General features: G+C 51.5%; 1 protein-coding gene across 2 annotated transcripts in view; it reads left to right on the plus strand.

Moving 5' to 3' along the window:
* The window catches only part of ASS1 (argininosuccinate synthase 1), a 78,579-nt gene that overhangs the window by 32,588 nt on the left and 27,891 nt on the right, over positions 1-18,100 (plus strand). For both annotated transcript variants that reach the window (XM_073314646.1, XM_073314648.2), the window contains 4 exons: positions 205-235; positions 8,193-8,283; positions 11,738-11,822; positions 15,745-15,809. In XM_073314646.1, the coding sequence (XP_073170747.1) occupies positions 205-235; positions 8,193-8,283; positions 11,738-11,822; positions 15,745-15,809 (272 nt within the window). The remainder of the gene's footprint in view (positions 1-204; positions 236-8,192; positions 8,284-11,737; positions 11,823-15,744; positions 15,810-18,100) is intronic.

Below are 18,100 nucleotides of genomic sequence, written 5' to 3' on the forward strand. Positions count from 1 at the left end.
AGATGCTAGGGACACACTTCTGGAGGTAGGATACTGGACTAGATGGACCCAGGTCTGATGCAGTCTGGCAGTTCGTATTCTCAACCCTATGGTCCCCGTGCTACTCTGTGAGATCTTCCTGACTTTGCTGGGTTTGCATGGGCAGATCTTGGCCCTATCTGTAGATTTTGTTAATTTCTTTATCTCTCTCTCTCCCCTCTGAAGCTACGAGGCCGGGATCCTGGAGAACCCCAAGGTAATCGATCATCTCCTTTACGTCTCTTGTCTTACATGGCAGTGACTAGGGCCGAGGGCGTGTGATGTATTTGCAGCCTAATTTGAAATTTCACGGCAGGCCGTGTGTGGCGGGGAGGCCAAGCCCTGCCATTCTCCTCCCCCACCCCCACCCCCGCCTTCTCCCTGCTGGTACGTTAATTGCTGCTGGGATGAATAGGGGAAGGAGCTGTTTCAGGGTGACACTGAAGGAGAAAATGTCATTGGGAAACAATGAAGAAGCAATTAGCCAGATGAGGCACTTGACTGAGGGAAGAGGGCGCAGGGCTGGGTGCTGAATGCACCCCAGCTTCCAGAGTGCCGCTCTTGTCCCCATCTGGTGCTAGAGAGGGGAGGTGGGGGTGGCAGGTGCAACCTCAGACTGTTGGAGCGGTTTTGGTCATTCCCCTGCCCATGTGCCACTCAGGAGCCACGTCCCCTCCAGCGTGGCCCAGTTCCGTAGCCCGGGCATGCCTCTTGCTCGCTTGTCTCTGTTGTGAAGCGAAGGGTTAAGAGCCCCCTGGAGGGATTCCTCTCCAGGGGAGGAGTGGGAGCTCTGTAGCGGGATTAGAAAATCCCTTTGTGTGGGGATGTTGCATGGGTACCTTCTCCGGGGCTCAGATCACCTTGGGGAGCTGCTGCTCAGAGGCTGTCCAGCTGAGAATAGCCCGAGAGAGCCCTGGCTGGGAGTGCCCTGCAGAGGCAGAGAAGGGGCTCTCCTCCTTGGCTGTTGCTGTTTGTGAACCTGGCTTTGCATGCCAGGGGGTGAGGGGAGAGAGCAGCCAGGTGCTGTGGGACAGAGGGAGATGTTAGGCACAGCTTGTGCAGTGGGTCCCTGGCAGGGTTGAGAGTGCGGGATGTGTGGGGAGGAGATCTGCAGACTAGTACTGCTGTATCGGCCTGGAGTGAGGCTGGGCTGTCTGGGGAGGGATGAGAGAATAGAGCAGGGCAGTGGCTGGAGCCTAGCTCCTGATGTGGAGTCATGGGCCGTTGGAGGCTGCAGGACAGCCTGCAGGAGGAAACGCCCATCCAGGATGGAAAGTGGTTCTTCCATCCAGAGGAGCCTGGATCCCAGACTCCTCTCTCCCTGTCAGCAAGGATTCTTCTCCCTTATTGCTATCTCAAAGCTGGGCTTTGCATTGGAGCCAGCTGGGGACAGGCTGGGTGCAGTGGAGGAATGGTGGGGAGAACATTCCCTGCACCACCCGGGCTGCAGATTCTTCTGCCAGTCGAGGGGCCTGGTCCTGTGAGGCGTTAGCCCCTGGGGAGCTCTCGGGGTAGGGAAGGGCCTCCAGGCACCAGGCGAATGTGCTGGTCTGGGTTCGTGTTTCCCTGATGTTTATGGGCCAAGGCTCCATAGTTGCTTGGCCAGGGGGAGCTCCCAGGCAGTTGCTGAACCCCCACAAATTGTGGCTTCCCCAGTCGGAAAGGGATGCCGATCTCAGCCTCCCTAATGCAGCCTCCTCGTGACTTCTGCACAGAATGCTGACGTCCCCTCTAAAGAGCCAATCCCAGCCTCCTACCCACTCAGGTGGGGGAATCCCCTCGCCCCACTTTCCAGCCACTGGTCCCTACATTAACTGACTCTCATCCCCTGAGGCCCTGTGCCCTGGGTGAGCGGACAGCCCTCCCCGCCCAGCCCAGAGGCTTTCCTTGTTCTGGTGCAGCGCCTGTCACCCAGGTAAGCATGGCTCCTGCTCTGACTGTTCTAATAGGGCTTGCTGGGTGCTGTGTTTCCAGTTCATGCTGCACGGGCCTTGCCACACTTAGAGAACTACTTAAACTATCCATCAGCACCAATTAGACAAGCAGTGGGGGGAGGGGGGAGGATGAAGAGAGAGAGATGCAAAGGAATCCTCCTCGCACCCGTGGTGCACTCATGGCCACGTAGCCTGTGGCCAGGCTGGTGCGTCCACTCGCGAGGCAGTGGGGTCAGAGGGAATAGCCCCGGGGAAGAGGGAGTCTCCAGTTTTGGACACAGAGATGGTGATGGCTGTGTGGGCTTACGGGGCTGACAGCGACTTCAATCTGGAGCCCGTCACCACTAGGTTGTGGGCTTCCATCTAGCCCAGGCCAGTCGTGATTATTCCCATCGGCGGCATCTGTTCAGGGGCCTGTGTGAAATGAGCTTGCAAGGTCTCGCTCTAGCTTCTAGCAGATCGGTGTGTGTGTCGCATAAACCACTGCCTCAGAGGGCACCCAATGGGCATCTGCGTTAGCAGCCTCAGACCCGGGTGTGAATGGGCCGAGGGGACTGAAGTCCCCTCTTGCCCCAGATGAGGTCTTTCCAGGTCAGGCTCTGAGGCACCAAGGGGAAGGATGCCCTGGGCTGTACCTTTTCTCAGGGGGTGAACGGAGGGCCTCGCTCCCCAAGGCCCCCCACCTTGCGACTTTGCCAGTGCACTCCCAGTCCTGTCCTGTAGCAAGTCTTGCTGTTCCAGCCTCTGGGCCCTTCCCTCCCAGATCTGCCAGTGCATCTCGCACCTGGCCTGCAGCTCCCGGGGCCTGGGACCTTGTGACTGTCACTGTACCTCCGTCCCCTTCCATTCCAGCACTGAGCCACTCCAGACTGGAGGCTGAGACCACACCAAGCCCTGCTGTGCTCCTGTGCTGAGCCCAGCTGTCCACGCGGGACCAGCCTGAGGCCATCCCACTTGTGTCACTTGTGACCAAAGCCAGATCAGAAAACTCAGTTTTCTAGTTTAGCACAGTCAGGGAATAAAGGCATTTGCCTTTCTACCTTAACCCTTTCCCAGGTCCCCTTTTAACCTCTTGGGCACCAGCCATTTCCAGCAACGGAATTCACAAGGAGACACTTGCAAGGGATTAAACTTCAGCACAGTCTCTTCCCCTTTCTGAAGGGGTAGTGACTTCACTGGCCTTCACCTCTGTCCCAACCCGCTTCCTGAGCCCAGGAAGAAAACCTGGGGCCTGGGGCAAAGAGCTAATTGCTGTGGAGAAGGCCTTCGAAGAAAAGAGGGGTGCCACACCACTGCGAGGCTCCCCCCCCCCAACCTCTCAGACCTGCCAAATGGAGGGATTTGAAAGCAGATGGTTGAGCTATTTTCTGCCTCTGTGAGGCCCGATTGAAGGGCAATGAGGCAGCTAATGTGGAGAAAGATAGAAATTTACTTGCTTTAACTTCATATGGCACTCTGAAAGAGTTCATTCAGTCCCAAGCACAACAATATCCGCCGGATGAATAAACCATTTGCGGCATCGATAGCTCTACATCATGGTTTAGTTCATGGACCATTTGCTTCCAATTTCTTCTCTTCTTGCCCCGTTTTTCTTGCTTCTTTCTTCTCCCCCCCCCTTCATACACACACTCTTCCTTTCTCTCTCTCTCTCCCTCTCTCTCCCCCCCTTTAAAGATGACATTGCAGGACTAGCCCCCCTGCGGGGATGGATAAATAGAAGGCATTGATACACTGCAACAAACTATTTGTCATTTGAACTGTGCTTTTAGGAGAGAGAATAAAAAGAAGGCAGCCGCGCACGGTAATGATGGAATGCAAGCCAAATGTCACTTTTATTTCTATTTAGTTATTTTATTTAATAGGGGTTTCCATAGTTGGCTCAGAAAATTGGAAACTATATGACTTTGACTTCCAATGTTTAGTAAAGAGATTTTAATACTTTTCTTCCTCCCTCCCGCTCCTGTCTTTCCTTTTGAACTCAAAGTTTTTCATCATCTCGAACGGGTTGGTCTAGTTAATAAGTATGATCAGGGCTAGAAAAGGCCAGACGATGTAAGATTGAAATCTGCGGCCCGTGTAATCTGTGGGGGGGGGCTGGGGGGGGTGCATGCATATATCTTGTTTAAATAAAGAAAAAGAGGCATGAAAATCCAAGACAGTTTTTGGTAAAATATCTCTCTCTATATATATATATTTAAAAATAAGTGCGTTGCTTTCTGTCTTGTTTTAAAGAAAACACAATGTCTGTTCCCTTTGAGGATTGTTCATATGTGTGTGTGTGTCGTACATGTGCCAGATCTTCAGCTGATGTAAATCAGCAAAGTGCCCCTGACTTTGGTGGCTCTATGCCAGTTTTAAACCAGCTGAGCATCTGGCTTCTGTGTGCCCATAGTTAGCTGGGGGTGTAAATAGGCACAACTCCTTTGAAGAGGATGAAGTTACACGCATTTACACCAGCAGAGAACGTCCCACAATAGTTAAACTAGAAGGCCTCAAGGTTGTGATGTATTGAGCGCCCTTGGTTCGCAGCAGTTAAAAGTACTCTGTGCCTCTCAGCACTGGGGTTTCCCATACAGCTGGGCAAGTCACTGTAAAGATGGCAATTTTCTTCTTTCCCAGCATGCGCCAGCTACACGAGACCCTGTGCTCCTCCTGGTGCAGTCAGCCGTTGCCCCTGCACTCCACAGATTCCCGTTTAGTCGGATCTGTCCTCCGGGATAATGGATCGCGTAGGGCTTGAGCCAGAGCCGTGAGTTGGGTGTTGGATTTGGCCTCTTGTGAGGGTGAGTCATGCTAGTGACTGGCACTCTGAGATACTCCATCATGCCGAACAAAGTCAGCTGGTGGCTTGTTGGCTGTCCCTTGAAACAGGTCTGTGGGATGGAGGTGGGAACTGTGGAGAGGCCTCCTCATGGAAGGCTTGTCTACACGGACAGATTAACCAACATACTTATACCATGTTGTGTTGGGGAAATCCTGCACTCCTTTGCCCGCGGTACCAGTGGCCATATGGGGTAGCACCAGTGCACATTGACTGTGCAGTGTGGTACGGGTAAAGAAGCCAAGATTGTAATGCAGGAGACAATGCGGCTGCATAGACCAACTGATGTATGTGAGATGAGCCTAATCCCCTTAACGTGGCTCTTTCAGGGACTCTATTTGCCATCTGAACAGTCTCCCAGCTGCACGTACTGAATGGATGAAACGTGTGTTGAAACTCCAGGCAGAACTTTGTCCTCTCGATTGGCACGAATGGGGCAGGGGTTGAGTTTCATGATGTAACCTTTGTGTCAGCACATTGAGTGGTGGGAGGAAAGCTTCCGCCAGAACTTGAGAGAGAGGGACAGAGACAAAACTTGCCTGTGTTCTTCTGACATTTCTGCTTTGCCTTGTGGGGTTAGAGAGAGAGGTGCAGAGAAAAGACATGCAGGGAACTGGAGTGAATGGAGAACGCTGTGAAAATAAACTGGGACTGGTGGCAAGCTCTTCTGATTTTAAAAAAAAAAAATTTTAAGGGGGAGGGAGTTAGAATTAAATGGAAATTTGTGTCAAAAAGTTAATTTTTCTCCCCAAAAATCTTTAGATGGAATAAACTCAAAACAAAACAAATTTTCATTTCCCATGGAAATGTTTCATTTCCCTTCACCCCCCCCCACCCCCAATGTGGGTTTGTTTGGGGGTTTTCCAACTTTTCCCTTTTTTAAAAAAAACTCCCAACCCCCATTTTTTCCCTCAGTGAGACTCAAGTAAAAAGGGAGAAAAGTTTATTTTTAAAAAAGCCAGATCCCCCTGTTCCTCCCCCATCCCTAGATCAATGTATGAAACAGCTTTTAAGGATCTGATCCTCCAATGCACTGAGCATCCTCAATTCCCCTTAAAGTGCTGCTTGGAGTCTGGCTGGACAGAGCCTTTAGGAAGGACGATCTGGGGATTAAAGCACTGGGCAGGGAATTGGGAGACTCTGGTTTTGTTCCTGTCTTTACCTCTGATTTGCCATGCGCCCTTTGGCAAATCGCTTGCCTCTCTGTGCCTCAGTTTCCCCATTTGTACAATAATAATACTCCCCAATCCCACAGGGGTTTAATTAGTTTAACATTTGTAAACCATGTTGAGATTCTCCGAGATGGTAGTAAGAGAGCTCTGAGGGTTGATATGTACCTAACTGCAACCCTGACAGTTAACAGGTGCATAAGTTCCATTCAAACTAAGTCACATTTAAAACAACAACAAAATAAATCTTAGGAGGAAGCTATTGCTGTGTCCCCCATGCAAGGGGCTCTCATTCAAATGGCTGGCTGCTTTGAGAGAATGTGTCTGTTATGACAAGTGGAGGATGCCACCAAACGGCACTTCATTAGCCCCCGAAAAAGAAAAAGTCCGGGGGGCATGTCAATGGCATGATTCTCCAGGCGGCCTGTAACTTCAGACACAAGATGAGCCCAGCTATCCTGAGATGAAGAGCTGTCTAGAGTGGGCAGTACAAGGCAGAAGACCCCAAGGGCTGTCCCTGAAATAGGAAAACCTCCCTTTGGTTGTCACAGGAAAAGCAGTGTTAGGAAGTTGTGACAAGCCTGGGCATAGAAGGATTCGAGACCAACATTTTCAAAGTGGGGTGCCTAAAGTTTGGCATCTAAATCCATATTTAGGAACCTAAATCAGTAGCCTGAGTTGATAATGGGAGCTGCTGAGTGCTCAGAATTTGAAGTCAATAGGAGCTGTGGGTGCTCAGCACCTCGGAAAATCAGGGCCAGTTTTTAGTGGGGTGTCTGTCACTAGGCACGTGAGTTTGCAAATGGTCTGAAAGCATTTCAGGGCCATTACATCCAGTCCTGTTCGGGGAGGGGGGGGTGACGAGTGCAGGAGGGAGGCACAAAATTGCAAAGCTTAAAAGAGGCAGCTACATTCACATTCCAGGAGGAGAGAGAGTCTCCTCCCCCCCCCCGCCCCCCACCTTTTCTGGTACGTGCTTCAAATGTGGCAATTCATTGGAGTCACCCGAGTCCTGAGCCATAAACTAATTGAGAGAGCCATTTCCACTGGGCCAGCTTGAAAAGAGAGAAGATGCCTCTTTACTATAAATCTGGAAAAAATATACATAAAGGTTGATGTGTTTTGAAATGGGTTTTTGCTTTGTTCCTCTATTTTCCCTCTGGGCATATTAACCTCGGGGACACTGTAAAAAAGCACATGCAGCAGGAGCACCTGCTGGGGTCAGGGCTAGTCATTATTTTTTTCGGTCAGTGCAGCATAAACCCCAATTCTCCGCCTCTGCGTCGCTCTCTGGAAGTGTGCGCTCTGCCGCTCGCTCTCTGCCAAAGTCCCACTTTTTCCTGCCTGACTTGTTCCTCCACAGCTATTCCATCTCCAGCTGTGCGGGCGTCAAAGAAAAAGATGAGATCAAGTTGAGGGGAAAAATTGTCTGATTTCTCTAGCCCTTTGTTCCCAGACCCCTAGTAAGCTCCGGCACTCTCCTTTGTGACGACATCAAAACTCTGTGCTAGGCAGGATTTGCTGCCCGTGATAACCCAGGCTTCCGCTTTTGAGATGGTGTTGGTGAGCGCCCCTGGACTTACGTACAAATAAGCACCAGGAGGGAGCTGAAGTGAAGAGCCCTGGGCGGGGGGGATCCAGATGTTCCATCCAAACTAGTTGCATTGGCCTTCTCTCTCATCTTCTTTGTAGCCACCAAAGGCCTAGCTGGCTGTAGGTTGGTAAGCCAGGGACGAGGAATGAGTTGTGGTCCCAGTGAGAGGTCATCATTTTCACGGGAGCCGGAAGACAGCTATGAAAGCATGGCTGCCCAGAGTTGGGTAAGAGGCGAGCCTAGAACAGGGAGAGAGAAGTGAAACCCTGAGTGGGTCATCTACTGCAGGGATCAAATCTGGGACCTCTGGTTCTTAAAACATTAAGCCTCTCCTGCCTGAGCTAAGGGACCCAACTCTGTGAGCCGTGCCTGTTGAAGATTCCCCAGCCTCTGTCTGTAGCTCAGTCATGCTAAAGTGGGACAGTGCTACCTAGATAGGGTGTGAGTTACACATGGGATGAGAGAGATTGTGGAGATGGAGAGAGGACTGACGGAGGAAGTCAGGGGTGTCTGGATGACATTAAACCCTGAGTATAAGCAGGGGGTTTCAGGGGCACGGTACATTCACAGTGTGTCATCTGGGAGCGCGAAGCGCTGCATTCGGGCATGCACAGTTATAGCTGGCAGTAGCTCTCACCTTCCCCTCTTCCCTTCAGAATCAGGCACCTCCCGGCCTCTACACCAAGACCAAAGATCCTGCCACCTCTCCAGATACTCCAGACATCCTAGAGATTGAATTCCGGAAGGGTAAGTGCTTTGGGTTCCTAGTTTTATTTTCCAGATTACCTCTTTTGGGGCCGGAGTTTGGTCCCTCCTTCCCCTCAAAGTCCTTGTGGTGGGGATTAGCCATGGACTTCAACAAGACCAAGATTTGGGCTTTTTGTCTTTCATTGGATGTGGGATATTTTGAACAAGGAAGTATAGGAGAATTTGGATCCAGGCTGTTTTTAGCTAGAAGGGGGCATAAGTTTCCAGGCCTGGCTATGGAGCTGAATCCAAACTTCCACCCCCATCTCTGCTCATGCCCCTTTCTGGGTAGTGAGACGGTCCAGTGGTCTCACCCTGATCGCTTTTGGTCATAGGATACCTCTCCTGACTTCCATCTTACTTGGCTTGGTGCAGCTCTCCATACTAATGGCTGCTGGCTTGCCGGAGTGCCTCATGCCAGCATGTAAGCAGCTGCCTGAGCGCAGAGATGGGCCTGCCTGCTCCTCTATGTGCCGGGGCAGCACGTAGGTGTGAGGTCAGCGACACGTCCCCATGTGGGTGTGTGCCGAACCATGGCAGATGTGGGTGTGCATATGTGCTCCTCTGCCCCGGGAAATGAGCCTGCATATGCGTGGCTGAGATGTCCGTCCGTTCTGACACCTACAGCACAGAGACACCGAGCACGGTTTGAAGCAAGAGAAGGAAAACCTGCAAGTACTTCGATCTCCGCTCTCTCCTCAGCAATGTCCACCCGACTCCCACTGGGATCTGGGCTGGGAGTCAAGGACGGAATGTGCCCTGGGAGGTCTCTCCTCAAACTCCCATGGAGTCGCTCCAGACAGAAACACGAGCGGAGTGTGCTTTGCTGCCAAAGGCCATGGGTGCATGCTGGGTGCCCCAATGTCCGTAGGCTGATGCATTCCTGAGGCCACAGCGCGATGCATAAGCACAGGGGCATGGTGTCTTATACAGGGCAGTTGTGTGTGGAGAGAGAAGCAAGTGGGCTCTGACCAAAGAAATCTGATGAGGTTCAATAAGGATAAGTGCAGGGTCCTGCACTTAGGACGGAAGAATCCAATGCACCGCTACAGACTAGGGACCGAATGGCTAGGCAGCAGTTCTGCGGAAAAGGACCTAGGGGTGACAGTGGACGAGAAGCTGGATATGAGTCAGCAGTGTGCCCTTGTTGCCAAGAAGGCCAATGGCATTTTGGGATGTATAAGTAGGGGCATAGCGAGCAGATCGAGGGACGTGATCGTTCCCTTCTATTCGACATTGGTGAGGCCTCATCTGGAGTACTGTGTCCAGTTTTGGGCCCCACACTTCAAGAAGGATGTGGATAAATTGGAGAGAGTCCAGCGAAGGGCAACAAAAATGATTAGGGGACTGGAACACATGAGTTATGAGGAGAGGCTGAGGGAGCTGGGATTGTTTAGCCTGCAGAAGAGAAGAATGAGGGGGGATTTGATAGCTGCTTTCAACTACCTGAAAGGGGGTTCCAAAGAGGATGGCTCTAGACTGTTCTCAATGGTAGCAGATGACAGAACGGTAATGGTCTAATGGTAATGTCTCAAGTAATGGTAATGGTCTCAAGTTGCAGTGGGGGAGGTTTAGATTGGATATTAGGAAAAACTTTTTCACTAAGAGGGTGGTGAAACACTGGAATGCGTTACCTAGGGAGGTGGTAGAATCTCCTTCCTTAGAGGTTTTTAAGGTCAGGCTTGACAAAGCCCTGGCTGGGATGATTTAACTGGGAATTGGTCCTGCTTTGAGCAGGGGGTTGGACTAGATGACCTTCTGGGGTCCCTTCCAACCCTGATATTCTATGATTCTATGATTCTATGATTCTATACAGGAAGGGGGTATTGCCCAGGGGCCTGAGAATCAGGATGCTGGGTTCTCTTTCTGCTCCTCCCACCGCCTCACCATGTGGATTGTAGGCTCGTGCCTTCCCCTCTCTGTGATTTGAAAGAGGGATGAGAAGATGCGGGCGAGGTTTGTCACAGCCCTTGCTCAGAGAGCCTCCAACACGGGTAGCTGGAGAAGGTGCAAAGTCTTCTCACAGAACGAGGCCAGCAGAGCACGCAACTCGGTGGGGAACATCTCACGTTCTCATCGTCTCAGGCTCTTAGGAGATGGTGGGGGACCCTTCTCAGGCCAGTATGTCTGCGTGCAGCCCCCCTGCAGACAGGCCGGAGAGTCCTGCTCCATTTTAATGATCCTCCCCGAGCATTAGGAATCCCTCCCTTGCAGCCCTCCCCTCCTGCCAGCTCCCCATTCAGCTGCTAGTTAATTTATTTGAAGTTTTAATCTAATTATTAACTATTTTAAAGGCTAAGCAGCTTTCTCCAACAACAGGGCTGACAACTGGCAGCTCTCCGTTGGGTGGACTGCATCCAATACCCCGGCGCAAGACGATAATGGAAAGGGGGGGCAAGGGAAGGGTGTGCGGGGAGGGCTGAGTGAGAAGGGGCTTAAGGTTCATTATTGCTGAGACTTACATTTAATAGCAATTTACAACCGAGTTTATAAACCCCTGGAAAATCGGGGGTTTAGAATGGGGAAAGCTGACAGGGCCCTTCACTCGACAGCGGCTCTCGCGGGCGCCTTCGTAATAAAGACTAGAAAGGAAGCCATTGAGGCCTGATTGGCAACTGATAGTGCGCTAAATGGTAATGAGAAGGGCAGATGGAGGGGAGATTAGCCTCCGACTCTCAAGAGCTTTCCTTTGTGGGCCCTGCAGCCCCCTTGTCAGCTTCCTAATACATTTATTGCTCATTTCACACTGCTGAAGAAACTGCCTCTTTCTATTCAGAGGTCCCCCCCACCCCCCACCCAGCGCCTTTAAAAAAAAAAGTGTAATAATTAATTCATGGAGCCCTCGGCCCTCACCGCGGCCTGCCAGGGACTGGCCTGAGATGGGCTCCCAGTCACTCCTGTCAGGCGGATCACTGGAAGCATGTGTTGCAGTTGTCTGCAGAACAGACACTCTAGAGGGGGTGTGTGTGTACGTGTGTGTGTGTGTACACCCGCACCTCCATCACTCCTCCCCCCCAACCCACACACATCCACACACACACACACAAACCCCTTTCTTTGGCTGTTGGGTCGTTTGTCAGGCCCTGCCTCAGCGGCTGGTGGGACAGAAGGTGCTGTGGCATAAGACAATGGCAGAGCGTGAAATTCAATTAGTTAAGGGCCTGGTTGCAATTTCACGGCCCTAAAAAAAGAGGGAGGACAGAAGCCGGGGGGGGGAGAGGGGGGCATTTTATGGCCTTTTTTTATTTATTTCTCTTTTCTCCTGAGGGCTTTCCCCCCTGAGTGCGGCGGCTTGGACATGCCTTTTTAAGAAGTTATTTAGAGTTCATATCTGTCACATCTATTTAACGTACTCTGGGTGATGTTAAGAGGTGTTCTTGACGTTAAAAAGCTGATTCAGCTCCCTCTCCCACCCACCCCCATCCCCTCTCTGCATCTCTCGCTTGCTCTGCAGGTGTCCCGGTGAAGGTCACAAACACCAAAGATGGGGCAACTCGCCAGTCCTCCCTGGAGCTGTTTGTTTACCTGAATGAAATTGCGTAAGTGTCGTATGCTCGTGCAATCTCTTGCACTCTCATCTTCGGGGAAGAGTGCCCATTGACGTGGGTGCACACGCTCAGAGGGCTTTGCAAGGACACCCACCCACCTCATAGGCTCGGATCTGGGCAAGGCATCTAAAGCAGCACTTGTCGTCCTGCAAGATGTACCAGAGATTGATAATGGGATACATAGTAGAGCGATCCAACAAATAACACATGGTGTGCACGTTTTTGGGCCAGTTGTGGGCTATTCTAGGTTCTGATTGTTTACACAAAGAACAGAGTTTATATAAGTTCACCGAGAAGGGAGCTAGGGTTGCCAGTGTCCGGTTTTCGGGCCATTAAAAGTCTGGTCAGCAGCACAGCGGGACTAAGGCAGGCTCCTTGACTGTCCTGGCGCCCCGCAGCTCTTGGAAGTGGCCGGCATGTCCTTGCGGCCCCTAGGTGCAGGGGCGATCAGGGAAGCTCCATGTGTTGTCCCAGCACCAGCTGCAGGGGTGGAACCTGCGGGTGCGGGTAGCGTGCACCGTGCAGAGCCGCCTGGCCATGCCTCCACCTAGGGGCCAGACATGACGGCCACTTCTGGGAGCAGCATGGAGCCAGGGCAGGCAGGGAGCCTGCCTTAGCCCCTCTCCAGCGCCAACCGGGAGCCACCTGAGGTAAGCACCACCTGGCCAGAGCCCGCACCCCAAAACCCTGCCTGCACCCCAACCCTCTGCTCTTAGTCAGAACCCCCTCTCACGCCCTAACTCCCTCCTGGATCCTGCACCCCTTCCTCCACTCCAACCCTCTGTCCCAGCCTGGAGCCCCCTCCTGCACCCTGAACCCCTAATTTCTGGCTCCCCCCAGAGCCCTCACCCCCTCCCGCACCCCAGCCTCCTATCTCAGCCCTGAGCCCCCTCTCACACCCAAACTCCCTCCCGGAGCCCGCACCACTTCCTGCACCCCAACCCTCTGCCCCAGCCTTGAGCCCCTTCCCACACCCTGAAGCCCTCATTTCTGGCCCCATCCCAGAGCCTGCACCCCCAGCTGGAGCCCTCACCCCAACCTCCAGCCCCACCCAGTGAAAGTGAGTGAGGGTTGAGGGGAGAGAGCGCAACAGAGGGAGGGGGGCTGGAGTGAGTGGGGGTGGGCTGAGCCCAGAGCCCAGAATCCTCCCTTCCATGGTAACGCTCAGTTCCCTTGGCGTGTGTTATGACTGGGAAGAACTGGGTTTCTCGTAATTGTGTCAGCACTGGGCCATCAGTCCCTGTGTTCTAGGTCACCCTCCCCAAAGGTCCGATTGCCCCAGTGGCCCATGGGTAAGTACCTGCCATCCAGCTGGAGTGACTCATAGCTACTCATGTGCTAGGTGCTCAGGACCCCACCCTGTATCTACTGTGTATACGTCATCCCCTTCCCACTTCCTCCCCCCACCACCAGTTTTTCAGGTAGGCCCCTTCCCTTCAGCCATCCCTGTCCTCCTCGCTCACTGCGAGGGATGATTCTGCTTTTACAGGGCTACTAGAAACAGAAGATTTGGTCACCTGTCTGCCTTCCCTGTCTCTTTTCTGTCTCCCTCCCTTTGTTGGGAAGTGGGTGCTTAGGGTTTCCTTCTCTTACAGATAACTGTGGTGGTGGATTCCCTCCACCACCACCAAGTCCCCGAGACACAGACCCATTCTTCCGGCCCTGGAGAACAGGACCGCGTTCCACCTTAACAGGGCCTCCAGGGCCATTTCTAAACTGAGTGGCCAGGTGACTGCGGAGTGCCATCCGGCTCTGATTCTTTCCTCACTTATTCCACTGATGCCAGTAAAGCTGCCTCTGACTGACCCCCACGGGTGTGAGCGGGGAGTTGTCTTTACTGCAGCCCCAGGGTCAGGAATCCAAGCTGTGGTTCAAACTAAGAACCTTTCAGCTGGGCACGATGCTTTCATGTACACCTTGGCAAATGTCCCTATGCCCCTTCCCTCTGGTACCTTCCACACGGCTCTGTGTTCCACCGCTTCTCAAAGGGCTGTGGTCCCGTCTTTGGCTCAGAAGTAGGCAGGCCCCAGGGGAACCATTCATCCGTCCCTTTGCCAAGTGCCACACAGACGCCCCGTCCCGCTCCTCCTTTGTGCCCCTGCCTTTATCCCCCTGCAGTTGAATGCGAATGAACTTTTCCATGTACTTCTCTTTTTAAATGTTAATTAAGTGGTTTTAAAATGACTTCACCAAGGGCGAATGCAGCTGCAGCGGCTCCCCCTCGCCCCTTCTCTCGCCCGTGTATTTGTCTCGTGGCCTGCTGGGCCACGTTTACTTGGGGATCTACTGGCCCAAGGGGTAAGCGAGGAGATGAAAGGAGGATTTGCATTGGCAACGAGGCTCGGCTTTGGGGGGGGCAGGGGGTCTTCCACATTCCCTTCTCTGTCCAAGCTGCAAAAAGGGATATTTTTTGGTGGCGTGGTCGGGGGGCGGACTCCTGATAATGGATCATATTCCAGCTGTCCCCAGCCTACTGTGAGGCAGCGTGACTGCTGACAGACCCTGTCTGATGGCTTCGCACACATGTACTGGCCTGGCACCTCAAAGGTATTTAGGTGCCTAACTCTCAAGTACCTCAGCACTTTTGTTGAGCCAACATGTGTCCATGGTAGCGCTGGGCTCTGCTCAGTGGGGCAGGGAGGGGAGAGAAATGCCATCACCCACTTTCCTCACCTCTGCTTTGGGCAGGCACCACCAGGCCTGGCGCTCCCCTGAGCCACCTGCCCGTCGTGATGCTGTCTGGTGGTGCACAGCATCCTGATGTGGGGCGCTGTGCAGCAAAGTCCAAGCTAACTCCAAGGCTTCGTACCTGCCCCCCTGAGCCATGCTCTCAGGGCCTGGAGGGAGGCTGCGGGAAGAGGGACCATCCCATGAATTTAAAAACGGCTGTTGTAATTTCCCTTTGGTGGCAGAGAAGAAACAGGGCGGTAATGATTAGAAAGGGGTTTCTTTACTGAAGCTGCTGGCAGACAAGAGCCTGGTGGTTCTCTCAGGCTCTCCGGTTCCCAGGCTGACTAACCCAGTCTGTGCTGCTTCCTGTCTCCACGCTGGGTCTGCCTAAGCCCTGGCCTGGGGTAGGCAGCCCTGGTACAGGCTGCTGACTGCAGTCCAGGTGCTGACCCGAACTGTGGGCATGTCGTGGTTAATGGTATATGGTGGCTGAGAGTGTGAGAAACCCCTGAGGAAGCAGAGGGGAAGGCGAGGCTATGGGTGAGGGGGCTGTCCTTTTTCAAGCCCCCTCAGGGGTTAATCTGGAAAGCCTCCAGATTGTCCTTGCAAGCCCTCCTATGTTGGTATCCTCTGCAAATATTGTTAACACATTCTCCACTCCACTATCCAAGTCATCAATGAAAATATTGACTAGTACCAGACCCAGGACTGACCCCTGCTGGACCCCACTAGATATGGCCTGCCAATTTGATAGGTAGGCCGTAATGGTTTGACAGCAAACCATTGATAACTACTCTTTGAGCGTGGTCTTTCAACCAGCTGGGCACCTATCTTATAGTGATTTCACCTAGACCACATTTCCCTGCTTTGCTTATGAGAATCTCAGGTGGGACTATGTCAAAAGCCATGCTAAAATCATGATATGTCACATCTTCTGCTTCCTCCTATCCGCTAGGCCAGTAGCCCTGTCTCTGGGGCCAGATCGGAGGGGCTCAGGTATCACAGTGCTGGCCACAGCATAAAAGCCTAACCAGAACTTCCCATAAAGCCAGTAGATTCCCAGTGACCTCAATGGGAGTTGGACTGAGCCCTTCTAGTGCAGAGTGCCAGAAAGGGCTGACTCTTCCCAGCTGGCATCCCGTAAGCTCCTTTCACCGAGCTGCTCAGCTGCTTCCCAGTGGCTTATTCATCCCCTGGCAACATGTGACACCTGTCCCCCCTCTCCTCTCCTTTCTCTCCACAGAGGCAAGCACGGCGTGGGGCGCATTGACATTGTGGAGAATCGGTTCATCGGCATGAAGTCCCGAGGTGAGAGCCCCTTCCCTGTGCAACTTCCTCCCACTCCCCAGCCCCAGGCAGCTCTAAGGACCTCAGTCTCAAAAAAAGAGCTGGCTACTCTCCACTACCCAGCAGTTCTTGGGCAGAGGGCAGGATCCAGAGCTATGAAGCCCTGGAAGTGAAATCCTGGCCCCGCTGATTGAAGTGAAAGGGAGTTTTGTCATTGATTCAACAGAGCCAGGATTCTACCATATGAGTGCGCTTATCCAGCCTGTCTTACCATTGTAGGTGAGCGTCTGGTCATCAACAATTGCCCTCGATATCTAACCAGCAGCCTCTCTTAATAGTAACTAATGCTCATTGGATTAAGGGGCCCTGTTCCTTTCCTCGTGTGGGGCGCAGTGTGCACAGGATAGGGGCCTGGGATTGTAAGTTTTTTTGGGCAGGGACTTTGTTTGTGCATGTGAGAGAGATCCCTGATTGTGATCTCAAGGTGTTACTGCAACACAATTAATAAATAATAATAACCAGATGTATGTCCTCCCACCTAAAAAAGCATATTTCTAAAATCTCCCTTTCTTTGCCTCTGAACCTCTGAGTCTAGAATCAATTTTTCATTTTTAAGGACTTTTAACTTTCCTCTTCAGTGAAAAACGTTGCAAACGCCAAGGAACTTCCTTCTAGTATCTTGAGCTAAATGAACCAAAGGGGAAACAGCATATATCTAAGCTTTGTTAGATTTGTTACCAGTGGACAAATGTCAAGGTTTAGTCAGGGAGGGGGATTCAGTGTTACCAATTCCCATGATTTTGTCACAAGCTCTCACAATATTTAGTGTTTTCCAAGCCCCAGTTCCTGGAGTCAGGGGATTATGTTAGACTCTTGGCTTTCATTGAAAAATATGAGTTTCTAGCCCTGAAGATTGCAGGGATAATCTTGGGAACATGATCCCCTAAAGGTTAGTAACTCAGAAGGCAAATAAAAAGAACCCAAAATGTTTTTAAAATCTCATGATTTGTAAGCCAATTTCTTAATATTTTAATTAATTAATTTATTTATTTATTTTGGATGGCCTGACTCTTAAACTCTTGGGGTTGTCATTTGTCAATGAGAAACAGCTTAGTTGAAAATCTCAGGGGACAAGAGCTGCCTCCTTCCAAAGTGAATATCAATACAGCTAGTTAGCATCTCCATTTCATCTTCCCCCCTCCCCCTTTTAACTCTCGTTAATATCTATTTATGCACTCCCTTTATTTAAACCTGCTCTAGGTGGCAAGGCAGGAGCTAATATTATGATAGCATTTCACAGCAAAATACAACCCACCTCAGTCTTCCTTCAGATCAAGACAGGAGGGAATTATTTACAAGTGCGTTAGCAAGACCAGCAGCCAAAGGCCCAAACCCCCTGGTTTGATTTTAGTTAGCGCAATTGAATAAAAAAAACCATCAGCCCTCTAAACCTTTGTATGTGATTCTCAGGACACTGAGTCATTTGTCAAGATCTTTTTTTGTTTGTTTTACTTTAAAGAGTCTCCAATGTGCTCCAGTGACCCTTGCAGCATTCAATAATTGCCCTAAACCCCATTTAACCATCATGTATGTTTTCCGCATGTCATTGTTGAGTGATAACCAGCGTGTTTGGGTGTAAACAGGAGATTTCTCCTTTACTGTCAGCCTCCTCCATGCTAGGGCAACAATCCAAGCATTACAATGTTAGACATTGCCGTGATGCTGCAAGCCCCTGCACTATGGCATTGCTGACCATGTAAAACATTTAACATTGTGCTTATTACTCTTCATTATTTGTATTACTATAGCACTTAGGATCTCTACTTATGGACCAGGACCCCATTCTGTGTCCATCTTTCTTTAGCAAAGCATTTAAGTGCATGCTTAACTTTAAGCATGTGCTTAGTCCCTTAGGGTGAGTCTACACTACAAAATTAAGTTGACCTAAGTTACATTGACTTGCAGCCACCGCATTAGTTAAATCACTTTTGCACGTCCACACTACACTTCTTATGTCGGCAGTGTGTGTCCTCACCAGGAGCGCTTGTATTGATGGTATTGTGAGTGTGGGGCACTGTGGGATAGCTACTGAAAGGCAGCCACAGTCAGTGTAAGCAACACAGTGTTTGCTCTGACACTGCATCAACCTAACTACATCAACTTAAGCGCTACGCCTCTCGTGGAGGTGGAGTTAGTAAATCCGTGTCGTGGGCGAGTTATATCAGTGGGAGCAACATTTTAGTGTAGACGCTTACAGAGTTAGGTCGACATAAGCTGCCTTACATCAGCCTAACTCTGTAGTGTAGACCAGG

Source organism: Lepidochelys kempii, chromosome 16 (genome assembly GCF_965140285.1).
Source record: "Lepidochelys kempii isolate rLepKem1 chromosome 16, rLepKem1.hap1, whole genome shotgun sequence".
Taxonomy (NCBI): Eukaryota; Metazoa; Chordata; order Testudines; family Cheloniidae; genus Lepidochelys; species Lepidochelys kempii.